At 38.1% G+C, this 26962-nt stretch overlaps 1 protein-coding gene across 5 annotated transcripts in view; it reads left to right on the forward strand.

The window, feature by feature from the left end:
- The first annotated feature begins 2964 nt into the window (after positions 1-2964).
- Positions 2965-26962, forward strand: part of FAM135A (family with sequence similarity 135 member A) — a 119349-nt gene continuing 95351 nt past the window's right edge. For 2 of the 5 annotated variants that reach the window (XM_074368751.1, XM_074368754.1), the window contains exons 1-3: positions 2965-3281; positions 15724-15813; positions 17244-17359. In XM_074368751.1, coding sequence (XP_074224852.1) covers positions 17283-17359 — 77 coding nt within the window. In that variant the 5' untranslated portion in view covers positions 2965-3281; positions 15724-15813; positions 17244-17282. Of the gene's footprint in view, positions 3282-11971; positions 12012-15723; positions 15814-17243; positions 17360-26962 lie in introns of those variants that run through there. The other 3 variants (XM_074368752.1, XM_074368755.1, XM_010967575.3) reach the window with 3 other exon arrangements.

Below are 26962 nucleotides of genomic sequence, written 5' to 3' on the forward strand. Positions count from 1 at the left end.
AGTATTTTATTAATATTTTAATACTCTATGTATTGGCTAATACTCCAATTCTTACCAAAATAAAAAAAAAAAATTAAAAGAATTCAGAATTGCCTGTATTAAAATGTCAAAAAATAATCACTCCTGGAAAAAGCTGTGGGATAATTTTGACTATATCTTATTTTTAATTTAAATTTTTTAAAAGTTGAAAGTGACCTACATAAATCCCAGGAAGGAAAAAGTCAGCTCATTTGCTTAGTGAATTAATGTCTAGCAACAGTCAAATAGACATCTTTCCAAAGGCTATTTCCAAATTTACAATATTCATTTCTTCTAACGTCTCAATCTTTAGCTGAGCTAATATTGTGCAACTGCGTAGAAGAGAGATAATCTGATCTTCAGTTTAGACTAATCCAGGTAGAACGGTTTAGTAAAGATTCTAATATATTCAAAGCCAAATTATGTAAACCATAGATAGTAAACAACAGAATAGAAAGGATTCTAAACTTCGCATTCTTTAAGCATGCATAACTTGGATAGAATGTGACACATATAAGACTTAGTTTAAGTATGAAATGTGTTAAGTGTAACACAAAATGTTAATTATCAGCGTAAAGGCTGGCTCAAATCTGAGGAGGTAAATGGGAAGTAAATTTAGAGTCATAAAATTTCTAGAAGACTTTAGATACAATATAATCTGGGATTCTCTTGAATCAGAAACGTGAGAGAAAACTGAGCCCTAGACAAGTTAGGAGACTCCAGATTACACCACATACTGCAGATCTAGAACCAGGTAATCCAACACTTAGGTCAATGAACTCTGCACTCTAATAATCTGTATGTCAGGAGTTATCATAATTTTTCTAATTTTAATAGATCATTTTATATTCTTCTACGGACAAATAATTTCCAGGAAGTCTTGTCTAAACCTATTGGTTAGTTAGAAGGGAGCTCCTCTTCTGAGCTCCCTAACACTCTTATGCCTACCCCAATTTTAACTCTTTGGTACAATTTATTGACATTTAAGATGCCTGTCTCCCCCTACTAGATTGTCCTTCCTGAGAGCTGGGACAGACTCTTAATCCTCTTTGTACCCTAGTAACTAGCAGTGCTTGGCACACATCAAATAGGTACTCAAAAATACAAGTGGAATTGATCCTTCTTCGAAATCCCTCAAAGTCTCACCATGATCTGAGCTTTGACTGCTTCTTTGGCCTCCCACCCTCAAATTGTGGCATCAAATTGCTTAGTCTTAGTCCTGTGCAAAGATCAGTTTCCCATTACATGGTTTTGTTCAAAGGATCCTTTCCCCTTCTATTCCTCACCCCTTCCCCACCCCACCCTCCACATATATCCCACTTCATGAACTCTCTTGGAATAATTTTCTTGCAGAAATCTTTCTTGGCTCTGGGACCTCTCCCAACCTAAACTGGATTAATGCTCCTCCTCTGAGAACCAGTAGTTTCCTTGTGCATATATTCTCTGCACTACACACATCACTTCACAAGGTAGTTATGCCAACACTCCACCCAACTTGTTTTATTCATGTGGACATCCTCCAAGATTAGTACACTGTCTGTACTAATGCACGTGTATGATTTTAAAATGTGATTTGAACAAAAAGAAGCACATTCATAGGGAAGGAATCTTGACACAGGTGAATTTTAGGGAAGTCAAAGATATACAAACGCAAATAATTAGGTATTTAGTACATTTTCCTAAAAGAGCTAAAACAATAGAAAAAGGCTTTCAATTTTGAGGCTACAATTGAAATCATAAAACAAACAATAAAGGCCCTTAAGTGAAAGGACACTAAAATGTTATTTATGCAAATGCTAATATACTGGTTATCATAGGATAACGGGGCGCTTAACAGTCATGTCAAAAATATATACTAAGAGGAAGAAAAACCAGAGGTTAAATTATACTGGGGGCGGGGGCAGGTATAGTTCAGTGGCAGAGCACATGCTTAGCATGCACGAGGTACTGGGTTCAATCCCTAGTACTTCCATTAAAAAGTAAACAAATTAAATTAATTAACCTAATTACCTCCTCCCCTAAAAAAATATTATACTGAAAACGTGTCCCTCAAATAATCTCGGCTAAAAGGCATCACTATTATTCCCAAATCAGTGCACAAAGCTTTTCCTTTCCAATTCACTTTTCTTGCGGTAAAACATACATAACATAAAACTTACCATTTAATCACTTTAAAGAGTGCAATTCCATGCCACTAAGCATACTCTTACTATTGTACAGCCATCACCACTACCCATCCTCCTAACTCTGTTTTAAAACGCAAGCCGCAGCTGCAACTTCCTTCTTTTCATTAACCTTGCTTTTGTAACATAACTGAGCTTTATGCACCACAAAGGGTTCTGCTGGGCTAGATTCAGAAACGGACGAGTGAAGCAAATCACTGTGGATGCTCCTTCCAGAGCTACCCAAATTATAAGCTCTGTTAATGGAATTTAAGAGCTAAATTCACTTCGCCCTCCAGCCCTTTCAGGCATCAATAACCGAGGAGTAACCACAGCAACACCACATCCCTCCAAAAATGCAGCAACCGAGTCCCGAACGGCAGCTGTCCAGAGCCAGCGCCGATCCTTCAGCGCCTACTGCAGAAAGCAAGCACCGCGGGGACCGCAAGCAGGTGAAGAAGAGCGAAGAATTAAAAAACCACGTGAGAGACACAGCTGAAGTCTTAGCATTCCCTCTCTGTCCTCCTCGGGTTCCCTACCGCCCAGCGTAGACCGCTCAGCCTCTAACATGTACCCGCAGACCCGCAGCCCGGCATTCCACTGGCGCTCGCGCTCTTTATTGACGCAAATCCCCCGTTCTCGCGGGAGCTTGGGAGCGCGAGCCGAAAAGGGCGGACAAATCTCTCCTAATCACAGTAGGAGCTGCAGCTCGGAAGCGGGAGGAGGGGCGGGGCGCGGGCCTGGACGGGGCGGGGCCTAGCCTCGAAGAGGGGAGGGCGCGGGCGGGAGCGTAGGGGAGGGAGGGGAGACCGAGCGGCCGGGGGCGGGGCCGCACGGCCGGGACCTGTTGATCGCAGGTAGCACCGCCGGCCAGGCTCCCTCAGGACCGCGGCGAGTGCGCATGCTCGCTGGCCGCGCTGGGCCGGTCGCCGAGCGGCGCTGACGAACCGGCTCCTCCGCCGCGGCGGTTGCGGTGGCCGCGATGGCGATGTGAGGGCGCCCGCGGCGGGATGGTGCTGACCCGGGGAGGGCCGTCTTCTTCCAGCGAGACCACGGGCTCCTCCGTCCGCCAGGCTTGGAGGAGGCCAAACCGGCCGAAAGGTAAGCCTCCGACTGTCCCTCCCCGTGTCCCGGCTCCCGGCACCCGCGACCCCTCCCTCCGGCTCCTTCCCACGGGCCCGGCAGGAAGCGGCCTCCTCCTGCGCCCGGTCCCCTGGCCGCCCCGGCCCCACTCCGGCCGCTGAAGGTCGGCGGGGACGCGGTGCCGGCTGCCCCGCCGGTGCCCCCCGCGTCCCCTGCCCCTGAGGCGCGCCCCTCGGCGGGCCGCCTGACCCTCCTCCTCCCGCTGTCCGGCTGCTCCCGCCGTCGCCCTCTGCCCCATCCTCGCGCCTCGCTCGTCTTCGCTCCCTTTCTGGTCCCCTCCCTCATCCCCGCCTCCTTCGGGGCTCTTCGCCGCGGTGGTCCCTCGGTGGGGGGCACTGTGTCTTTTGCTGCCCACCCCTGCCGCGATTTCTCCCCTCTCCCTGTGCATCTCTCCTCTGGCTCCTCTTACCGACGCTCCCTCCCCTCGCCGCCAGGTTTCTGACTCCGCTGCCTCTATCATTTCTTCCTTGGCTCTCTTTTCTTCTCATTTTCCCCTTTCAGTACTTCGTCCTTGTTCCCTTTTGTTAGTTTCTGATTCTGTGTTTTGCTCCAGTGCCGCTCTGCACTCGAGGTCATGCTGTGCCCCGCCTTACCTTCGGAGACCCTCACTCCCTTAACCCTTTCCTCTTTTGGTATCCTGCTTCATTGCTTTCCTTCAGTGGCCCCCGTCCTCCCGTGTTTTTCCATCCTGATCCCACATTCTAGTCTTTAATCTTGATCTTTTTTCTCTCTAAAACTGTTTTTTGGGTTTGTTTTTTGTTTTTGTTTTTCCTATTTGCATAGGTCGAGCCTCTTAACTTCAGTCCGTTTTACTTTTTTTTTTTTAAATCTCAGAAGAGTTCTAGTCTCTTACTTTACCTAAATCTAGGTGTCCACTCAGTATACTTAGTTCAGTTTCCAATTTAATAAAATCTGTCATTTTCTTTCTTCACTGACTGGAAGTGTCATCAAAAGAGTGACAGTAGCAATAACCTGTTACACTTACTGATTGAAGGTTTAGTTTTTAAGAATTGTTTACCTGACTTGTCGAGAGAAGCAACTTGAGGACAGACTTGAAAATATAAAGGCTGACCCCCCAAACATAAGGTTAAAATTCGGAAATTTTATTGCCCCCTGGGAAATACAGTTGTCCAAGAACTAATCTTAAATGAAATTTAACAAAATTTATTTTATAAAATTAGTTAATAATTTGATGTCTTATGCATTTGCTGTTGCAGTTGATTGCATCATTTTTGTGATGGTCTATGTTCTCTGTATTAAATGCATACAATTTTGACTAACTTATAGGATTAGTGTGCTGACTAAAGGAAATGTGTGAGAAAGTATTATATTTCTGAGTTAGGCAAAAGAACTTTCCAAACAGTTTTGGAAGTTTTTTCCTCCTTTTCATTATGACCAAGATTTGGCTTACAAAAAACTTCTCTCCATAGGAATAATGGTGTGGCATCTTATTTTGAACGCATCTGCTGAAGCCGTTCCTCTGTTAAGTTTGCCTTTATTCTAGGGTTGAAGACCAACTGGATTATGTATTTAATTCTGAAATCTCAAAACAGTCCACACACAGTACATTCTTCCTTACATTGTCTATGTCAGGTAGGAATTAAATTTTTCTGTTTCTGTTGTACAGAAGGGAAGCACTAAGACAAAAAGACGTTTAGTTCCTTATTTGAAATATTAGAGGTAAAAGTAGGAGATACTGTTTAGGATCTGATGTCACAAAACCACACCTCTTTTGGAAGAACCAGCGATTATTGTGTATAGCAGGAGGTGATGAACTCCTCAGCTTTTAAGATTTTTTTTTTTTAATGATTTTTCCAAGGCAAATAGAGGTAACTGCTGCTTCTGAAGGAAGCTTTCCTGTCTTTCAAAGGCAGGGCTTTCTATTTCGAGGTAACTATTCATTAAAAAAGCAAATGCTAACAAATTCTTGTTGGTATTCGTAGTGAATTGATTCTCTGCTCTTAGAAATTAAAATAAAGATTCATGGTGGGCAGCAGGCACAGGACCAGAAGACAGAAAACCTAAACTCTATGATGACTCATGACATTAGTTTGTAGAAGTCACTTAACCTGTATACCTAGGGTGTCTCTACTTATAATACATGGGTAAAAGAGGTGGCTACCCATTAATCTTTCAAAAGCAAAGTAAACCCTAATCATTTAAGCATGCTTAGGGCCACCACAGACAAAAATTACTATAAACACTTAATTTTTATCTCCTTTAGACTGTGTCATAAGAATATAATTGAATGCTTAAATCCCAGATCACTGAAATTTAGATTTTTGTTTTTAATTGCAGACTTACGTGAAAAGTCTAGTAGAGTGTGCTGTGAACTGTAGATTAGTTTAGATTACTTAATGTTCATGTGCAGTGAAACAGACACTGCAGCATTCTGTGTGCAGAGCACGTTTGCCCTCTGTTTGCCAGGATTTGGCACTGAAAGTGTACGAGTTGCACGGTATCTTTGGTTACTTCTATGAGTTACTGTTGTCTTATATTTTAGCTTTGTTTGCTGTAGGTATAGACCCTTGAGATGACTTGACGGTTGTTTCGGGAATAGAAAGGGCAAAGATTTCCTCTGCTTTGATTCTAAGTATTAAGGAAAAACTGCTTAAAAGTGAGTTTTGTGATAAGTACCTGTGTGTATTTAAATAAATGGATGGAGATGGGCGCATATAGATTTAAAGTGAGTAGTTTTTTTTTTTTTCTTTTCCTCCTTGAGTTGTTTGTTAGGAAGAAGGTTTAGAAATGAATATGAATAAGAAGTAGGGTGGTAATAGAGAAGAAAGCATTCCTTCTGGGCACAGTGATTTTTCAGAAAAATTAGGAAGCACGAATTGTTAGGCAGGTCTAGATTTTTCAGAAGGAGTGGAGTGAAACAACCTCACAGTGGGTTTTACCATTTTATTTTTAAAGATTGCCAGTTCTTTTTAGCGGGTCCATAGTTGGTCAGTGATGTGCTAAATTTAATAAAAATTAGCCTCTTTTTTCTTAATAGAAGTATAAAAATGTCAGGTCCTTTTGACCAAGGAATTAAAAATACTATTTGTATTTGAGAAAACTGAGGCTTAGAGAGGCTGAGTTAGAATCCAGGTCTGTCTGGTAGGAAAGTTAAAGGTATACTGAAGAAAGCACAAGCTGTTAAGAAAACACTGTTTGTGTCTTAGAATATTTTTCAGTGAGAGGATTGAACTTTCTGTTCTGGTTCTGAGTTTTGTTCTCTGTTGAGATAACTAGTAAGATGAAATATCTTAAGGAGTACTGGGCAGATCCCTGAACTAGGAATAGATAAGGACTGTAATTCTTTCTGAATTTCTCTTTATGTTAAAAGAAGTGACTAATTTTTGGTACTTTGGGCTATTCTGGGGTTTTTAAGGTATATAATAACATGATATATTCAGAGATATTCTGTATTATGTTACTGGTAGGTTTGTGGCATATAAAATTGAAAAGTTTATATGAACTGCTTTTAATAAATTAAATCCTGTTTTCCTTGTAATATCAGAAGTAGGTTTTACTTGTGTCCCATAAGGACCAATACAAGTTCTTTCTCAGTTTCTTTACTTCATTCATGTAGTAAGTCAACCATCAAAATACTCTCAGAAGTTTTACTAATGTTCTTTCTATGTTATGTTTTAAAATTGTTTTTCTATGGATTTTATATCATATTAACACAGTTATTCAAAACTAACAATGTTCTGAGAGTGCTTCTTAAGCTAAGTCTCAATTCTAAGAAGAGTAATAATATATTTCTCTTTTATTGGACTGTAACTGTAAAACCAAATTTTAAAGAAATTAGGAGACAACAATGCCTTTAAACTTCAGATTTTGTATTTGTGTGTGTGGAATGTGAGAAATTTGAGGATTTCATATTTAGAGAGTAATGTTAATTACATGGAAAATTGAATATAGTTAATTTATCAAGTGTGATATTTTTTGTTACTATTGCATTCTGATTTCAGGTTTTCTACTAGTAGGGGCGTATTTATCTTATGGCTCAATGACCCTTGAATCTACTTCTTAAAACAATTAAGCTGTGGACTTCAGAATTATACAGGTTTAAACGTAGGCCTGGGAGTTTGACACATTTGAGGTTTTTGTCCTTTTTCCATTATTTTCTAACTGTGTGACCTAGGATAAATCCTGTAAACTTTCTGCTTCTTAGTTTCTTCACCTATGAAATGGAGTAATAATAGCTGTTTCAGATTTTTATGAGAATTGGATGGAATAACGTAAAGCTACTGGCATATAAATAAATGCTTCAGAAAGTTCTGAGTGTCTATATTTGGTTTGTATGTGATAATGCTATTTGGTCTATATCTGGTATCAACAGGGAAACATACAGCTTTTTAAAATATAGTTTGTCTATCAAGCTATTCTGCTTATCTTTCCTTTGGAAGATCTCCCTCTTACCCTCTCCCCCGAGGAGAAGAACTTAGTACTCTATTCTCTTCTTAAATGGCTCTAAAATTTGTGTAGTATGGTATATGGTTGGCCCTCAGAAGTTCATTTTGATGCGTGATGAGTGGCAGCTGAAGGTTCTAGACCATTCATTTTCCTTATTTTACGTGCCCTCTTTACTCTAGTGATTCTGGTAAGCCCATCTTCATTGTGAATCACTTTTTTGAATGAGAGATGTTACTGATGAAAGGGTGTTGTGCACGTGAGTAACTGTGAAGGCAGAAGGAAGGTTAAAAGCCATCAGAGTGGTGATCTTCAGAGTCAGGACAGTGACAGGTGGCTTGGCCATTTTAGAGTAGAATACAATCCAGTGACTTAGCATGTTTAGCCCTTGCAAGAAGGAGCTTACAAAGCTGGGCAGGGTGTCAGGGCCACACTCAATCCAAAGGAAACTGAATGTAAATCAAGAAAGAAGACCATAGGTCAGATATTTAGACTGAACCAACCAGTGCAGACTTAACCAACTTAGGTGGCCAGAATGAAGCCAGATAGCAGGGTTAGAGGTGCAGGACTAATACAGACGTTCTTGGCTGATTGGTCTCAGTTTATAGCTCTGTATTGTTGGACTTGGTCAAGATTAGCTCCAGGACTGTAAGGGCCTGATTCTTTGGATTGGAGTTCTGCTGTGCCCCAGGTGAGTGGTGCCCAGAAAAGGTGGCAGCCAAGCATACTTTCTCCCAAGAGACCCATCTTCCCACTCTCCTTGGTTTGCTGCAGAACTTGAATGTTATAGGAATCTTTTGTTTTTTGCAAGGTTATGAGAACAGTGTTCTGAAGTCTTCTAGGGGTGCCCCTATTTTGGGCTTCCTGCTTATTCACTGGGAGAAGGCCCAAGAAAATGGGTCCAAAACTGACTCACTAGTATCAAATGGATTGGGTTAACCTCCTTCTAGATCTAGAAGATTTCTTTGTTCCTGTCATATCCCTAGTTAAGTGACTTGAATTTAACTGTACATGTTACATGTCCTTCCCGTCATCGATCCCAGATCTCAAATGTCAGTCTCAGTCCCCAGATATCTGTCACAGTGTGAGCCCCTCATCTACCTGGGCTTGAATTTGATGTTTCTTCATTTGGTATCAGTTCCTCTGTGTCTATCACAATGCGAGCATCTCACTACATTGAGTGTGCACATTTAAAGATGTGTGTATTTTTGTACACTGTGGCCCGTAAGTGCAAGTTTACGACATTATCTAGTGTTCAGCTGAAGAAACAGTGAATTTTCTAAAGCTGGAAGAAAAAGTGATTGTGTTTTACTCATTGAGAAATGATATATCGATTGCCAGCATGGAGCCTTTCTAAGGGAAAATTGGTCCATAGGTGATTTTTGCTATATATGGTTTCTTCAGTACCTAACTCCTGCATACAATTGGGCGTCATTATTTGGACTGTCGGTATTACAGGCTCTGAACCTGTGTGTCCCATGGCTGCTAACTTGGGAGTGGGTTCAGAAGCTGGAGCTGTTGTCTCCGTAAGTGATAGTGATCCCTTTATTTCTTGGGTTGACAGAGGGAGTCCCTGGAATCTCTAGTTTATTCAGCTTCTCTACCCTCTGCCTTAGGAGAAAGGACATCCTAAGGACATCTATTTTGGGTCCATAGTTTAAGAGTCAGGGCTGTTAGTTTTTAGATTTCTGTGGGAGGATCTTCTGATCGCCTGTGGTCTCCAGTCTATTTTAAGGAACCTCTGAACTGTGCCTCTTCGTTTCAGATATTTCCGTGTCTTCTTTTAGGTTTCAGGAGTTCAGACTGAGCTCCAAGTGGTTAGCTATTGTTTTAGGATCAGTGTTTTAGGAGCATCTCCCTCATTTTTCTGGATGTCCACACTGGGGCTTTGTGGATGTTGGAGGTCTCTCAGCTGATCTGATGGGAGTGAGCATGCTTGTCGCCTCAGAAGCTAGGCATGATTTTTATACACCTAGTGCTATTCTGGGGCAGTTACTATACACTGGCAGTTACAGGATGGCTAGGTATTCCTAGACTGAGATGTCCAATAGAAATACATGGGATATGTAATTAAAATTTTTCTGGTAGCTAAATTTTAAAAAATAAAAACAAACTGATAAAATTAATTTTTATAATACATTATATTTATCCCAACATATCCAAGAATCATTTCAAGATGGGATCAATATAAAAAAACGCATTAATGAGACATTTACACTCTTTTCCTTTACTAAGTCTTTGGAACCCGGTGTGTACTGAACACTTACAGCATCTCAATGAGTATACCACCTTTTTAACAGTTAAAGTACAATGCAGTCCTATCAAAACAATAAAGTTATGTTGAATGAAACAATATTTACACTGCTTCAGAGTTTGATATAAATGTAAATTAATTAAAAATAGAAAATTCAGTCACTCAGTCACACTAGTCGCATTTCAGTCGTTCAGTAGTCATGTGTGGCCAGTGGCCACTGCATCGGACAGAGCAGCTCTCCAGGGCCAGGAATGTCTTTCAGACTAACAGGTAACTCCATTCCTTTGGGAATAGGCTGACTTTCCCTGAAGTATTATGAGGGGATCGTCAGCTTGTTTTTCCTGTCAGGTTTGATTGTCGGAGAAATCTCTTTTATCTAAGAGCCTTGCAGCAAGAGTTTCTCATTTAGTATCAGAGGCAGTTCCTGTTTGAGGTTCCCCTGCGGCGTCTTTGGATTGAGGTTTGTAGTTTACTCAGCTTAGTTCTTTCTTAGGGCCCTGGAAATGGCCAGATGGGAGCCCTACCTGAACAGACCTCTCAAAGTATCCTGTTTAGGCCACTTTGCTGGGGCTAGGAGAACAGAATGAGACATCTGTCTCAGGTGAGTCAGGATTTCCAAGTGTCAGAGGCTCAGATGAGAGTGACAGAGCTGAGCCACCTGGCAGACTGTGCAGGAGGGCGTGAGACTCACCGCTTCTCGGGGTGCACGGGGTCCCTGCAATGGAAAGTCTCCCAGACCTCATCTGGGTAAAAGGAAAGAAGTCCTTTATCAGCTTCTTTCATTCTTCAGAGAGGACAGGCCAGAATCTTTCTGTTTCATGGAAGATTCTTTGCCTGATAAACTGAGTGGCATGAGAATCTGTGTAAGTCAGAGATTGCAAAGTTTGAATGAATTTGCCCTCGAGAAGAATTTGAATTTAACCACACAGGTTTTGTTTGTTTTGTTTTGCTTTGTTGGTGGTGGTGGCTTTTTTTTTTTTTTAATTGAATACAGTCAATTACAATGCATCAATCTCTGATGTGCAGCACAGTGTCCCGGTCTTGCATATACGTACATATATTCATTTTCATATTTTTTCCATTGAAGGTTATTACAAGATATTGAGCATAGTTCCCTGTGCTATATAAAAGAAACTTTTAAAAATCAATTTTTATATTTTTATATATAGTAGCTAACATTTGCAAATCTCAAATTCCCAAATTTATCCCCTCCCACCCCCTCCGCCCAGTAACCATAAAATTGTTTACTTAGTCTGCGAGTCTGTTTCTGTTTTGTAGATGAGTTCGTAATGTCCTTTTTTTTTTAGATTACACATATGAGTGATGTCATAAGGTATTTTTCTTCCTCTTTCTAGCTTACTTCACTTAGAATGACAACTTCTAGGTCCACCCATGTCGCTGCAAATGGCATTATTTTATTCTTTTTTATGGCAGAGTAGTATTCCATTGTTTAAATATACCTCAACTTCTTTATCCAGTCATCTGTGGGTGGACATTTAGGTTGCTTCTGTTTGTGTTTATTTTTAAACTACTTGGTAGCATCTAAAATTTAGAAGATTTTACCTTTAGTAAAAAGAACATTTTCAATTTCCTCATGAAAATTTAGAAGCCTCTGACAGTGCTGGGCCAGCAAGGATTGTGTGGAGCTGAGTAGCAATTGCTCCCTGTGATGGGAAGAGAGCAGCTTATGAGAGGATCAGGCTCCAAGACCCTGAGAGCCCTTGGAATTTTTCTTTCCTTTCTCTTTTGCCTGCTTTCCTTTTCCTTTAGTCTCTTCTCCTTTGAATTTTTTTTTTCTTCTACCAATATATAAAAATAGAAATAATTATTTTCTGGTTTTGGGGGGAGAATGAAAAATAAATTTATCCATATCACTCTGTGTATATCTACACATGTATGTTTCTACTTAGGGAATAATCAGTACAAAGGGATGGAACTGAGGAAAATTCGGCAGCAACAAAAGAACAAAAAGTACAGCAGGATATGAGAGGAAAAGTGAAGGAAATTGCTAACAGCTTAAACTTATACTGGTAAAAGAATTTATCATAAAAGTTTATTAATGCATGTCTGTTTTCAATCTGCCAGTGCAATAATTTTTTTCTTCAAGTTGATTGGGTTTAAACAGGAGCCAAATAATAATAGTTAATATTTGTGGAATACTTAAAGTTAATTTATTAAACATTCCTTAAATTTTAAATTAAATTAAATGCTGACCATGTGTTAGGCAATGGGAATACGTCTGTGAACAGAGTATTCAGAATTTGCTGACTTCATGAAGCTTACGTTTTACTGGGGAGAAATAAGACTAATAAGTAAAATATTTAGTTTGTTAGGTGGAGATTAGTGCTGAGGAAAAAATAAAGGAGGAAAAGATCGAATATGGCAGAAGAGGAGAGGTTCTCATTTAGACAGTGGCCAGGAACGGCCTATTTGAGAAGTTTACATTTGAATCAAGATTAGAAGGAAGTAAAGAAGTGAGTCATTTGAATATTTGGGATGGAAGAGTATTCCAGGGAACAAATGCAAATGCCCTGAAGCAGGAATCTATTTGGTGTGTTAGAGGATCAGCAGGGAAACTGTGAGTGGAGTGGTCAGACCAGGAGGGGATGAGGTCAGAGAAACTACGGAAGAGCCAGGTTATGTAAGATCATCATGTAGGCTGTGGTTAAGGCAGTACCACTGAACGTGGTGGGGAGCCACTGAGGGTTTGGAACCGAAGAAAGATAGGCAATTGAATGATTGTCAAATAATACATATTGTTATGTAACATTATATGATAATTATATAAAACAATGCATAATTATTAATTAACATATATAATATGTAATATAAGGGATCACCTGACTGTTTCTTTGAAAATAGCCTAAAGGGGGATGTATTACTTTGGGTATAGGTTAGATGCAGTTGCTGTAACAGAGAGCTATAAGAAATAAAAGTCTGAGCAGTCAAGGTAAGTTCGACATGTGTGTTCTATGAAACCTTATGGGAATCTAGAATCTTTCCATCTTTTTGGTTTTACCATTCTTCAGGGTTTTGTCCTAATCTGTGTGGTCAATATTAGGCCACTTTGAAGAAGGCATTCCAGCCTGCAAAAAAGGGAAGCAGTGAAATCTGGGCAGAGAATTTCTTTTTAAACAGGGGAGGCAGGCAGTGCATATATTACTTTAATTTACAGCTTACAGTCCATGGAAAGGATTGCTTGGCCACACTTGGCCTCAAGGGTAATTGGGGAATGGAGTCTCAGGCCAGGCAGACCATCCGGCAAGGAAGAGGAGGAAAACGGAAATGATGGGCAGTGTACCACGGTCTTCCAGTTTGTCTGCCCAGATAGCCATGTCTACCCTTCATCCTCCCTGTTGAAACACTCCTACCTGCCTGCCCAGAAGGAGACACCCAGGGTGCTGGCCACTTGTTGCATTGATCAGGCTGAGAGATCAGTACTTCCTGTCAGGTCACAAAAGCACAGTTATTTGCTCCTCGCTCACTCCTCCCATGTACACCCACCATATGGTGGTGGATCAGGAACAGGAAAAGAGCGATAAAATGTTGCATCTGGGTAAGGCAGCAGTGAGAGACAGGCGGGCTCTGGTGGAGAGTGGCGCTGGCAGGAGTGCTGAAGGGCCCTCATCCTGGCAGTGGAGCAACAGCTGGTACCCTTCGTTCTGCCTTCCGGTGGGAATGCCTGTGTTCACGGCGCTGAGACCCTGTCTTGGCTGTCTGGGTGTTTCTTCCTCGGTAACCTCCATGACCACATCTGAAGTTGGGACAGGATTTACCCTCTTCGGAGGGTGTGTGGCTTTCAGAGTCAGCTCCCAGCTGCTGCAGGCCTGCTAGTCTCCCACTTAACATGGTCACGGGTGTTTGCAGTTACCTTATAATTTCTCTGACAAACACCATTCTCTCAAAAATATCGTAGGATTCTTTTGTCTCCACTCAGTTCTGTGTGCCAGTGACTGTAGCCAGATTCTTCCCTGCCTATTGATTGCTCTCTGTGCACCCACCACTTTCTCTCCTTTTCGTGGCCACTGCCTGGAAGCCACCTGAAACAGCAGGCATTGGTGGGATGGCGGCACCCTTGTGTAGTCTGCGCTGCAGGCTGGATGCCTTTATTTTTTTCAGAAATCTTCAAAAAAGTCCTTTGAGAAAAGTACTGATCGTCTTATCTCCTGGTAATGGAGGTATTGGAATAGTTGTCTATAAGGACCTACATTTCTCCTCTCTATTTCCTTCTGTCTTTCCTCGCAAACTGGCCAGTTCTTGCCTGAGGAGATGCAGCAGAGAACCATGGACACACATGAATGCTATGGTCCTTTCCATCCACTTCCTGAAGTGCTTAGCTTTTTATGGGCGCCTAGTTCTGTAAGTTATTGTAGGCAACAGTTTATCAAACATTTGCTCCAGCGTAATGGGGGGTCACCATTATTCTAGTGGTGTCTGTTCCCTGCTGCCTGTACCTCGTTACTGAGCCAGTGCCGCGTATCTGGGGGTCTGATCGTGGTAGTACTGGAATTCTGGTATTAATTTCTGTGTTACGGAAAGGCTGCTGTAATAGGGATCCAAACATAAAATGGCTTAAAAGGGAAAAAAGTTTATTCTTCCCCAGATGACAGGCCCACGAATTTAGGTGGTGAGGGATGCTATGTTCCGTAAAGGAAATGAAGACCTGAGAGGGGTAACTACCAAAATGTTGGATCTGGGACTCAAGTCCTGCGCATTTGTTTTAACCATTGTGCTGTGTGTACGTATATTCACCTCTTCCTGCTGGCTCGTGAGCTCTGTGAGGTGTCAGGAACTCAGTTACACCTTGGCCTGTTGCATTTCCGAACTTATAGTAAGTGCTCAATAAGTGTTAGCGTGAATGAGTACTTACTTTATATCTGAATAAGTTAAGGCATAGGGCCTTAACTGGAACATAACCTAAACCTTGCACACAAGAATATATGTACAGGAGAGAAGACGTCATTACCGTGAAGTGGGGAGTATCTTACATAAAGGTAGCATTCCTTTGATCTCCTTAGAAATAGTTACTGTAAAGTCTTTTGATGTGATTATTAACGTTTAAAATAGCAGTTATGGAAGGTGGTGGAGAGAAGAAAAAGAAATCTATGAAAAAGAGTGAATGTGGTCTGAATTCTAACATTTTTAGTACCTAAAATAATTTATACCAGGGGCAAAAGATTTTTTTTTAATTAAACAATAAATATTTGGGATGTGAAAAAAAAAAAACTATCCATCGCATATCTGGGCAAACTATTTTGGCCAAAGATTTTCAATAGCTCGTAGCGTGTATATGAGTGTGCATGTATGTGTATATACACAGACACATTTCATGTATCTGTGTGTTCGTGTGTGTATGAAGTTTCAGAAATCACTTACTCTACTCAGGGATTTACATATTTAAAAATGGTGAGTTTTACATCTTAGACATTAATAAGCCTGTAACGTTTTGGGTGTTCATGAAGATTGTTTCTGAACCACTGAACTAAGAAAGTACCGTTCTGTTTATCAGTGTACTTTGAAGTGTACACAAGTGAATCATAACAAAGATATGATAGATAATATTGATATGTGAAACTGAATGAAAACAAATCTCTAAAAGTTATTCCTAAGCCTTGTGGAGGATACAGACCTTTTAGATAAATTGAGAGTATTAAGTAACTAATGAAGCATAGGTTTCCTTAAAATGGACTTTTCTGTGTCTGCTATTTTGTTTGAGATGTTATTTTTTTTTCTTTCTCATAGGGGGAACAATATTCTTTTAGCAAGAATCAGTAACTGGAAGTACAAGATTGGTGATTTAATAATATTAAAATGAAGTTTTGAGCAGCAGAGGTAAGAATATGGCAATTCTTTTGCATTTAATTCATAATAGATCAGAATATTTGCCAGATTTCTGTGAAGAACTATTTTAAGAACTGTGAAGAGTTTGAGATTTTATCCCACTTGCAAGGTAATGAGCTAGCCTGCCACAGTGCCAGGGATGTGGGCGGAAGACATGAGACTCCTGGATCAAAGAAAATGATGATTTATATGCACAGCATAGCAGCAGCCAAGAACCAGGCAACCCATATACAAGTAGGCTGTCTTCCAGGAGAGGAGCCCTGAGCTGAGGAGACCCAAATCTTTTATGGTGGACAATAAGCCTGGCTGACTTATGCCTCAGGAGAGAGTTTATTTCCATGACTGGGACGTAAACAGATCTGCCCTTAATTCCGTTATCTCTGACTTCTAAGACTGTTGGCTCAACATATATCCTTGAGAAATGGTCTGGAATAAAGGCAGTCAGCATCTCTGCTGGCAAGATGTGCAGAAACACAAGACCTGGAGAATTGTCTTTTAACACTTTCTTACTCCAGATTGCTTTTTAAAGTGTGTATTACTGTTAAGGATGATGGTTACAGTGCTTTTTTAAAATAGTAAAAAGATGGAACCCCCTGAAGTACCCAACAACAGGAGATTGTTTAAATTATAACATTCACAGTGTAATAGTTATTAATATAGATGTTCATCAAAAAATTAAGTGAAAGAGGTTATAAAATATCGATATAGTTTGATTCTACTTTTATAGAAATTGTACAAATGTACACACATATGAAGAGTATATACCAAAGTATATATTTCAATGGGTAGAATTGTGAATGTTTTCTTTTTCACTTGTTTGGTTTTTCATTTTATTTCTTTTTAACCTCTCGAAAATGAACACTTTAGGCTTCTTTAGGGAGGGAAAAAATTTTTTTGAAATTTAAAAATAAACAGTCATTTAAGAACTTCACCTGACAGAGAAAGACCTTCATGAATTTAAATAAGAATTCAAGAATGTTAATTCTCTTTTTGACTCTGGAGTTGCCTTTATGTGCAATGTAGAACTAGAAGAGAATAATTGGGTAGCTTAATTTTTTCTTAAAAAGTTACTATTTTACCTATGATAAAGTCAAGCATTACTTTTAGCAATTTGCTGTATTATTATCACAGAGATATCACAAAGGGAAACAAATCTCAGGGAAAGTGTTCTAACAGGGCACATCTTAAATTATAGAGTAGGTCCTGTTTAGTCAGCATTTAATTAGTAAGTGTATTTAGTAAGTGTAGATTCTGGTGCAAGACAGTTGGGTTAAGCTAAGATAGGTGCACAGACTAATTTGCTTCATTTTTATTTCCTGCGTATGTATCATGCTCTGAAATATGTCTAATATTAGTGTTTCTGTAAGTTGGCATTTTTATTGTTGTGCTTCTCATGATTTTTTCCCCCTTCTTTAACTAAGGTGCTGTTACCTGATTTGTCCTCTGAGTATAAATTAAAAATGACTGAAGTTCAAGCAATGGTAGAATTCTCCGTGGAGCTCAACAAGTTCTACAATGTGGATTTGTTTCAGAGAGGGTGTGTATTTTAATGTAAAAATTATTTATTTTGCACAAGATAAATTGTACAGTTTTCATTTAAATTCAGTTACATACTTTCGTTCCAGCATACATAAAGGAAACAGTGGGCTATATTCAAGTATTTTCTCAGAGAAATTTTATTTCTAAATAAATATTTGAAAGTTATTCATGTGGATTTAATAATGCTGGATATATTTAACATGTGTTTATGAATTTGTACTGAGCATTGAGAGAACTTTTATGAAAATGTATAAGAGCTCATTTCTACTTTTTTAAAAGCTGGCTGTATATGAGGAAAATAAAATATATATACACAAAACAGCTAAGTAGGAACACAAAATGATGAGTCTTTAAAAAGTATGTGTAGAAAGTGCTCTGAAAATCAGAACAGAAAGACAACTTTCTTGGTTAGGACGTTATAGAAGGTGATATGGAGGAATAGGATCAAAGTATGGATAAGATCGAAAGGCAAAGGGTAAGGTGACAGACCCTCCTAGTAGGAGAGAACACCGGGTGTCACGTCTTGGAAACAGGAATGAGCATGCTGTTTTAAAGAGTAGTTAGGATGTTGGATACTCTCTAGTAGAGTTGCAGAAGGAAAGATAGTAGAGGAGAGGTTATGTTTGTGAAGGGCTTTTCATGTCAGGAGAAGGGTTGATACTAGGGGCTTGGGGCAGCCATTGATAGTTTCCAAGTAAGGATGAAACTGTCATGATTATTGCAGTAAACACTTACCGACATGATGAAGATCATGATAATATTAGACAGATGGTTGCGTAGAAGAAATAGAGGCACCGGGAACAGTTAGAGGTGCTTACGATAACTCAAGATGTAAACCTGAGTTTCTGTGCTTGGAATGGTCATGGTGGGGCTATGACTGACAGGAGGAGGAAGAGAGAGGTTTTCTACTGTTGTTTGTCTTGGCTCTGCTATCTTATTGAAAAGACAGAAACAGCCGTGCACTGCTCTGCTCCACATGGTCTCTCATCTGTCAGCAGGACAGCCTGGGCTTGTTCTCCTGGAGGAGGCAGGAGTCCAAGAAAGAGAGCAGATTGCTTCACTGCATTCTGTTGGCTAAGCAAGTTACAAGGCCAGGCCAGGTCTGGGCTGGTGGCTCTTCGGCTAGTAAGACTTACTTTAACATTGTAAAATGATTATAAATCAATAAAAAATGTTAAAAAAAAAACTTTATGGGTTACAGGAGTGGGTAAAGCTCAGTAGTAGAGCACATGCTTAGCATGCACAAGGTGCTAGGTTCAATCCCCAGCACGTCAAAAAAAATTAATAAAAAAAAACCTTTATAGGGATTCTGTATGTCTGATATAGTCCATTCCATGCTCTGAAACCCACACCCATATTTGTTTTTTGAGACATGACTACTCTCTAGGTGTTTGGGGATTAGAATTTTGTGAGATCATGCCATTAAACTTCCTAAAAGCCCTCATGTCCAACTGATAATGTCTACTTAGACACTGCTTTAACTCCTTTAGAGATGTTAAGAAAGGGATTTATAGCCACGCCATTGATTAGATCTTTGTACATGGTAGCATTTTATTTTGAAAATCTTTAGGGAGACTGGTGATGAAAAACAGTTTTATTTTCCAACCCAGGAAGTCCTGGTTCCTCTATATTTCCTCTAGATTCTGCTTGAAGAATGACCAGTTCTTTCTTAGCTCAGCAAAACCTTACTGTACTTAACTGGGAGCAACCATGTGACATTTCCAGCTTTCTGCCTGGAAATTAGCTTATGTAATCCAAAAGTTTCCGAGGTACAATGTCTAACATCTTCTAAGTTATTGTTGCAAAGCATATTTACCAGAAGTTTGTCGCTATAGAACTTAGGCCACTGTGTTTTAAGTCTCCCATAGTTTTCTTATTATTTTTCTTGCCTTTATAATTGTTACTGTTACTTTGGTCCTGAAATCAGTGCCACATATTTTAAGTTTCTGTTGGGTACCAGTTTCCATTTTAGTTATTTTTTTGCCACATTAATGCAGCTAACAACAGACACAAAGCCTCAGTGGCATTGCAGCAGTAAACATTTATTTTTGCTCACAGATCTGTGGATCAGCTGCGTGGTTCTGCTGACTGGGGCTGGCCTGGCTAATCCTTGCTGGGCTCACTCATGAATTTAGTCAGCTGGCAGCTTGCTTGCTGATGCAGAATGGCCTCACCTGGGTGCACTCAGGTCTGTTTTATGATCTCTCACCCTCCAGGTATTCTAATGGAGGAGGCAGGGGTCAGAGAGAAAGAAACTATACAAGAAGAGCTTTTAAGGCCTTGGCTTGGAACTAGCACACGGTCATCTCTGTTGCATTGCATTGCATTGCCCAAAACACGTCATAAGGCCAGCCCAGATTCAAGGGATAGGGAATGGTGTCCCACCTCTTAATGGTAGTCACATTGCAAGAGATGTGGATATGGGGATGGGTTAAAAAATTGAGGACATTTTCAAAGTCAGTCTACCACACACTTTTATATGTTTTGTTTTCTGTTATTGGTTGCTATGAGGCATTTGGGGGAATAAAGAATAGGATTTAATGAATGGGATTTAATGATTCCATGTAGAGAATGATACTGAGACAGAAAAGGCATTAAAAAATACGCAGGTAGAGGTACGAATTTACATGATGTCTAGAATTGCTTTGAAATAGCAAAGAAAAAATTACAGGTGAATGGAATATGGCAAAGCCTTTTTAATTGATGAAAATGGGCAGTGGGATATGGGTTCACTGTGCTACTTTTTGCAAATTTGGAATTTTTAATAAATTTAAAAGATAATGCCAATGTTTTAAATACAGTGACTTGGGCAATGTTAGCACTCCTGAGATAGGTGATGAGGTTGAAGGGGCTCATAGTGTAGGGCTCATGACTGGTTCATTTTGACGTGTTGAGTTTGAGGTAAGATATTGAAGTGGGCATAATTCAAGAATGGTTGGAGTTTGGAACTAGAGATAAGGGCTAAGTGAACTATTGTCCCATTTTATTGTCAGCTGTCATAAACATAGCATGCGTAATTGCCACTTCCATTAATTTTTTATTATCCTACAATCTGGTTTCCACATCCATTGAGGACTTTTGAAGAATATTGTTATGTTACTACTGATCTTTCAAAAATCTAATAATTAGAGGCTCATTATTTTTGGATCTAATGCTTGACTTGTTTATTTGTAAAAATATTTTCAAGGATATAATTTATTCTTTATTCTGATTTATCAGTTCCTACCCTTTAAATCTTTTCTTTATGTTTCTTATTGGGTCCTTACTTTGCCATTTAAGCCAGTTAACTTAGAGCTTGTGTTTGCCTGTTATGTTGAATACCTGTCAGCTTTGATAGATAAACAGATAAATCCATTTACCTATGTTTATATTTAAATATTAGGAGATAAATATCTTTTCCAACTTTTTTTTTTCTGGTATAGGAAATGACTGCTTAGGAGACTGAGATGAGAAACAAAAATTCGAGTAACTAAATACAGGCATACCTTTGGAGATACTGCAGGTTCTGTTCCAGACCTCTGCAATAAAGTGAATACCCCAATAGAGTCACATGAAGTTTTTGGTTGCTCAGTGCATATAAAAGTTATATTTAGTAGTCTGTTAAGTGTGCAGTAGCATTATGTCTAAAACACAAGATACTTACCTTAATTAAAAATATTTTGATGCTTAAAAAATGCTGATCATCATCTGAGCTTTCAGCGAATTATAATTTTTTTTACAATAGTAACATCAAAGATCACTGATCACAGATCACTGTAACAAATATAACAATAATGAAAACATTTGAAATATTGCAGAAATTACCAAAATGTAACACAGAGACACAAAGTGAGCAAATGCTATTGGGAAAATGGCACTGATAGACTTGCTCAGCATAGGGTTGCCACAAACTTTGTTTGCAAAAAATACATTATCTGGGAGGTGCAGTAGAATGAAGTGAAATAAAACGAGATATGTTTGCAGTCCTGTGCAGTGTTTTACTTCCATGTTTAAAAAATAACATCAATAGTTGTATTACTGAATAACACTAGAATAATAAGAATTAACTGGAAATGGAATATGAGGAAACATTTCTTGTGTGTTAAACAGTGGTCCTTTTCCAGCTCTTCCAGACATTTGGAGTGTTTAGTTTTGCCACCACTGTTGTTACATGATAAAGAACTGATTAGACAGAGCCTAAACTTTTCGCAGGTACAGAAGAGAGAGAACATGTTACATCTGAGTAGATTTGTTCTTACTGTAATTATACTGTTTTTCCTTAATGGTAAACAAAAGCCCAGATACTAACAATCTAAAGAAAAACTAGTTTTATTTTCATTTTTATCTATTTATCTTTTTCTAATATGGTGATTTGTATACTCTGAAAATAAAATCAAGACCCTAAAGCATTGATCATAAATTTGATATTCTTAAATGGTGTGTGGATGTATGTCTTATAAATGTGCCATATAGGAACTTAATATAACTTACGTTGTGTGTTTTATTATATTAGAAGTACATGATTGCAAGATGGTGAACTTCTCAGAAGACTATTCAAAATTCATTTGTCAAGAGGGCTCCAAAGGGGGAGGAAATAATTGCCTTTTAAATATATAGGGGAAAAAGGCTATTTAAACAACTGTTCTCAACTGCATAAAGGATAAGAGAATGGGATTACACTGAAGCTGTGGCAATTTCAGTTAGGTATTAAACTGGAGGGGAAATTTCTTCTCTTTGGAGACCATTGCAAAATTATTAGAACATCTTTTTCTGAAATTCTTTAGGATATTGCTGTTCAGAGTACTTCATCTGCATGTAGTTTGTTACTAATTCAAGAAGAGGTGAGGCACTTTTGCCAGAATGTAAATTAATGCACTGCTTTCTTCAGTGAGAAAGTCTTGCTATGAAAAAAGAAAAAAGCTAGTTAAAATAATGTGCTCTGAGATAGACTTGATTTGCTTCATTTTACTGGAGAATTGTAACATCACACAGAGATAGACCGGTGTGTGCACCACAGTCTAAGGAATGCAGCTTTAGAATATTAGTGAATGGCTTCTAGAATGGGGTTGAGTTTAATCCATTTCAGAAGGAAATAAATGGACTAGGGTTAGGTGTTTCCAAATATTTAGAAAATATGGGAACTTTGACAAAGTGTTATATGTTTTAATATTCTTTAGTAAAAAAGTACATCAAATGTTATCACAGTTTGATTTGTTTCCAGATACGTTTGGGGCAGTCAGTAATCCAGCATATTGCTGATGATAAAACGGGTAATAACGGGAATGTTGCAAGGATGGAAGTTGAAACTGATGATAGTAATACTTTGTTCTTTTTCATTTATTTCATGTGTACGTTACCATAATACAGTTTAATTAAACATACCTGTAGCTGCAACTGCTTTTCCTAGTCATGTACTAGCACTATTTCCTTGTCATGAGATGTACTGCTGCAGGTTGAAAAATATATCGTGATTTGGAAATAAAGAAGAGCAAGGATATGGATTGAGAAATTATTTTCTTAAATTTCAGTAACATCACAAAACTGTGGGGCTTAAATCCTCTTGGGAAAGGCCTGTAGAACCCTAGAAACTGGGTTCATATGACAGTTTTTAAAAGCTCTGAACAAAATAATCTTAAATCACTTCTGTTTATGATTCTGAGGTTCTTACCCTCATGGGAAGTTTACAGTTTGATTAAAAATGACTATCAGCCGGGATAAATCAGGAGTTTGCGATTTGCAGATACTAACTACTATATATAAAATAGATAAACATAAACAGCAAGGTCCTACTGTATAGCACAGGGAACTATATTCAGTACCTTGTAGTAACCTATAATGGAAAAGAATAGGAAAAGGAATGTGTGTATGTGTATATCTATATATAGATATAGATAAATCTGAATCACTATGCTGTACAACAGAAATTAACACAACATTGTAAACTGACTATACTTTAATTAAAAAAAACCTGACTATACTTCAATTAAAAAAGAGTCAGAAAATTTCATGCTGAAATTTTAGATTGTTGACATTGATTACAACCTTGGAAAACCTGATCCCTTGTCTATAATGTCATGTATATGTTGTATAAATTTCATAAGTTGAGGACTTCTGATTAAGTGGTGCTGACTGGCACAGAAAAAACCACTGCAAGTTTTCTTTAAGGCCTTCAAAACTGTCTAACATTGTCTGTTTCTTCAGTAAGGTATAAGAACTGAGGATGCTCTCTAAGAAGTTCATCAGTTTCTCAGCCACTCTTTGTAGTCAGAAGAGTTAGTTTTCTCACAACAATTTACATCAATTGTTAGACCACAAAGATTTCTCTCATTGTTGTGCCCTACCTCATTTTTTTTAATCAATGCCATGGTCTTGGTCTGCAATTTGTGACCTGTGTGAGAAAGGGTGTCTGCGTCCTTTGAAGGTCACTATGATGGAGTATAACATTCCATGGTGGCGCGGATGGTCATGGGAATCCCAACAATTAGCCAGTACTGGCCTTGAACACACTTATCGAAGGTTTGAAGTATAAGTAAATAGAAGATTATCAAATTGGGAACTGTGAGAAAAAATCTATAGAAAACAGAAAAAATAGTTTAATACTAATGTTGTTGATTAAGGAGAAGAAAATCTTTCCAGTAAAGGAAAATTGTTATTATAGAAGTGTCTATGTGAAATTAAAGCATAAATGACATGACTTAAATGTGGTGCAAACACCAGTGGAAAGAGAAACATGAAACTTATGAATTTGTGTACTTGTTAACAAAGTATACAATAATATTTTTCCACATTAATGCAATTACGTAGCTTGTGGAACAGTTTGCATAAGGATGAATTTGCTAATGGGTCAGATAATTCACCCAGGGGCTATCTGCATGAGTTTTATTAGAGTTCCATCTATAAATAAGATGTTCTCAAAGAGGTAACCAGTAAATTCAGCTAAATAATAAACAATAAGAATAAATATTTCCTGATTTTCATGAAGACTTTTTGAGACAGTAAGTAAGCTTGTTGTTTTCTTGACAAAATTAAAGAATGGATTTTAAAAGTTAACATATTAGGGTAAAAAGTTTGCATTTCAAAAATTAAAGAATTCTCTAAGTATCCAGTTTTAAAAGATTTTACCTGAAAGGAAATAAAAATCTACTGTCAAACTTTTTTCTTAAAATTGCTTACTATCCTACAGTAATGCAACAGCATCTTCAGAGCTTTGCATGAAAGATGTAGTGACCCAAGTAGTCCGTGTTTTGTAACAGTAGGAAGAGATTGTAAAAAAACACAGAGTCTCAGAAAATATACTCTTTATTTATTCTTTGAGTAAATTATTTGTGATATGTTCTTGAACAACAGGAGAGGAGCAAAAATTTAGAACTCAAAATTAAGGAAGTTGAAACAGAAGATTGGCTTTGAAACTTATTTAAATTATAGCAATAAGTCATATTTACAGAATTAAATCTTAGAGGTTTTTAAACTGTCCATTTCAAACAGATTAGTGAGTTGATTTATTTCTCCAGATTTTTAAATAAAATATAGAAACGGAAGATAATGGTGGAGGAAGTATTTGTTAAGTTCCACATCTAATACAAATAAAAAGCAAATTTTTTTAAAAATGCCTTTTTATAAATACTTACACCAGATACTAATGTTTTTGAAAAACATATTTGCTTTCAAATGGAATTAGAGATTATATATGGTTATTGTGAAAAACACAGCATAGCAAATGAAAGAATGGAGAAAGTAAGGAACATCAAAAACAATAGAGAATAAAATGGTAAGTACAAACATTTAAAATTACTGGACCATAAAACTCAAGTAGTTTTGAGTTTTCCTGTTTAAAGGCAAACTTTCAGTTTTTAAATCCAATAATTTTCTGTTTATAACAGGCATATCCCATGTTTTGAGAGCAGATGCCTACATTGAAAATAATTATTTTGTGAACTGAAGCTTTTATCTTTATGAAAAGACCTTTTTTATATGCTAATAATGCTCTTTAAACTCTGTTTTGTCTGATACTAATTTTGTGGCATCAACTTTTTGTTAACATTTGAAAATTTACCTTTTACTATTCTTTTATTTGCAGCCTTTCTCAGTCTTTGTATTTTAGATTTGTCTGTTGTAAACAGCATACGATGGGATTTATCTTTTTCATACTCTAGAGCACCCTGTCTTTTAACTGGAGTATTTAGTCTATTTACATTTAATGTAATTGCTGATATATTTGTGTTTACATCCATTATTTTATATTTTGTACTTTCTATGTACCCTTTTCTTTTTTCTCCCTTGCATCTCTTCTCTCCACCACCCCCCCCCACCCCATGTTCTGATTTCTATCAAGATCTTCAAGTTTATTCTTTGAGAAGGAATTTTCCTTTTCTTGTGTCTGGCCCTTAGGGAAATACCCATCTAGGACTACTTTTTGTTTTTTTAAGGAAAAGTTTAAAACGTATGAAAGTATAGTAAACACACATATACCTACCATCTAGCCAACAATTATCAAAGTTTTTCCTTTCCTATTTTATCTCTCACCACCCCCCTCCCCGCAATCTTTCTTCACTGTCTCTAATACAAGAAGACTTTTGCTTTTAAACATATCTGCAAAACCATTATGGCCATTAAAGAAAATTTTAAAATAATTTCTTGGCTATCAATAATAGCTAGTGTTCTCATTTCTTCAATCATCTTATAAATGTGTCCTTATAATTTATTTGTTTGAATCCGTATCCCCCCAAAGTTTACAGGTTGTGTTTGAGTATTATGTCTCTTAGATTTTTAAAAAATTTATCTAGTTTGATCCACAGGCTTCATTAAATTTTGATAGAATTTTGGAGAAGAATCCTTCATAAGTGATGCTGTGTCCTTCCTGTTGCATTATATTTGGGGACATAAAATGTCTGTCTCTTTTGATAAGATTGACTCAGGTAGTTTCAACCTGATATATCCACTATAAAGTTCCCCATCACTTGATCGATGGTACCTGTTGGTAACTTTTATCCAGTCATTATTTTATTTTACTAGGGCTTACAAAGTGGTGACATTCTAATTCTATTTTTCCTTCTGCATATATTTATTAGCTATAATTCTCTGAAGAAGAATTTTGCCTCATTAACTTGTTACTCTGAAATACAGTTTGTACAGGAAAGACATGGCAGATGTTTTATTCTTTCTCCGTATTTATTGGTTTTCAGAATTTTGTGTTGTTGCCCTAGCACCTTTCAAATATAGTAAGTTTCTATTCAGTGCGGGCATATCTTGGAGATACTGTGAATTTAGCTACAGACCATCGCAATAAAGTGAATATCACAATAAACAAGTTCAAGGGAAGTTTTTGTTTTCCCAGAGCATGTATAAGTTATGTTTATACTATACTGCAGTCTATTAAATATGCAGTAGAATTGTGTCAAAAAAACAGTGTACCTGAATTAAAAACTACTTTATTGCTAAAAACTGCTAACCAGTGATCCTTCAGTGAGTTGTAATCTTTTGGCTGATGGAGAGTCTTGCCTCCTTGTTGATGCCTGCTGACTGATCGGGATGATGGTTGCTGAAGGTTGGGGTGGTACTATGACAAAATAAGACAATGAAGTTTGTCTCATTGATTGATTCTTCCTTTCAGGAACCATTTCTC

Source organism: Camelus bactrianus, chromosome 8 (genome assembly GCF_048773025.1).
Source record: "Camelus bactrianus isolate YW-2024 breed Bactrian camel chromosome 8, ASM4877302v1, whole genome shotgun sequence".
In the NCBI taxonomy this organism is placed as follows: Eukaryota; Metazoa; Chordata; class Mammalia; order Artiodactyla; family Camelidae; genus Camelus; species Camelus bactrianus.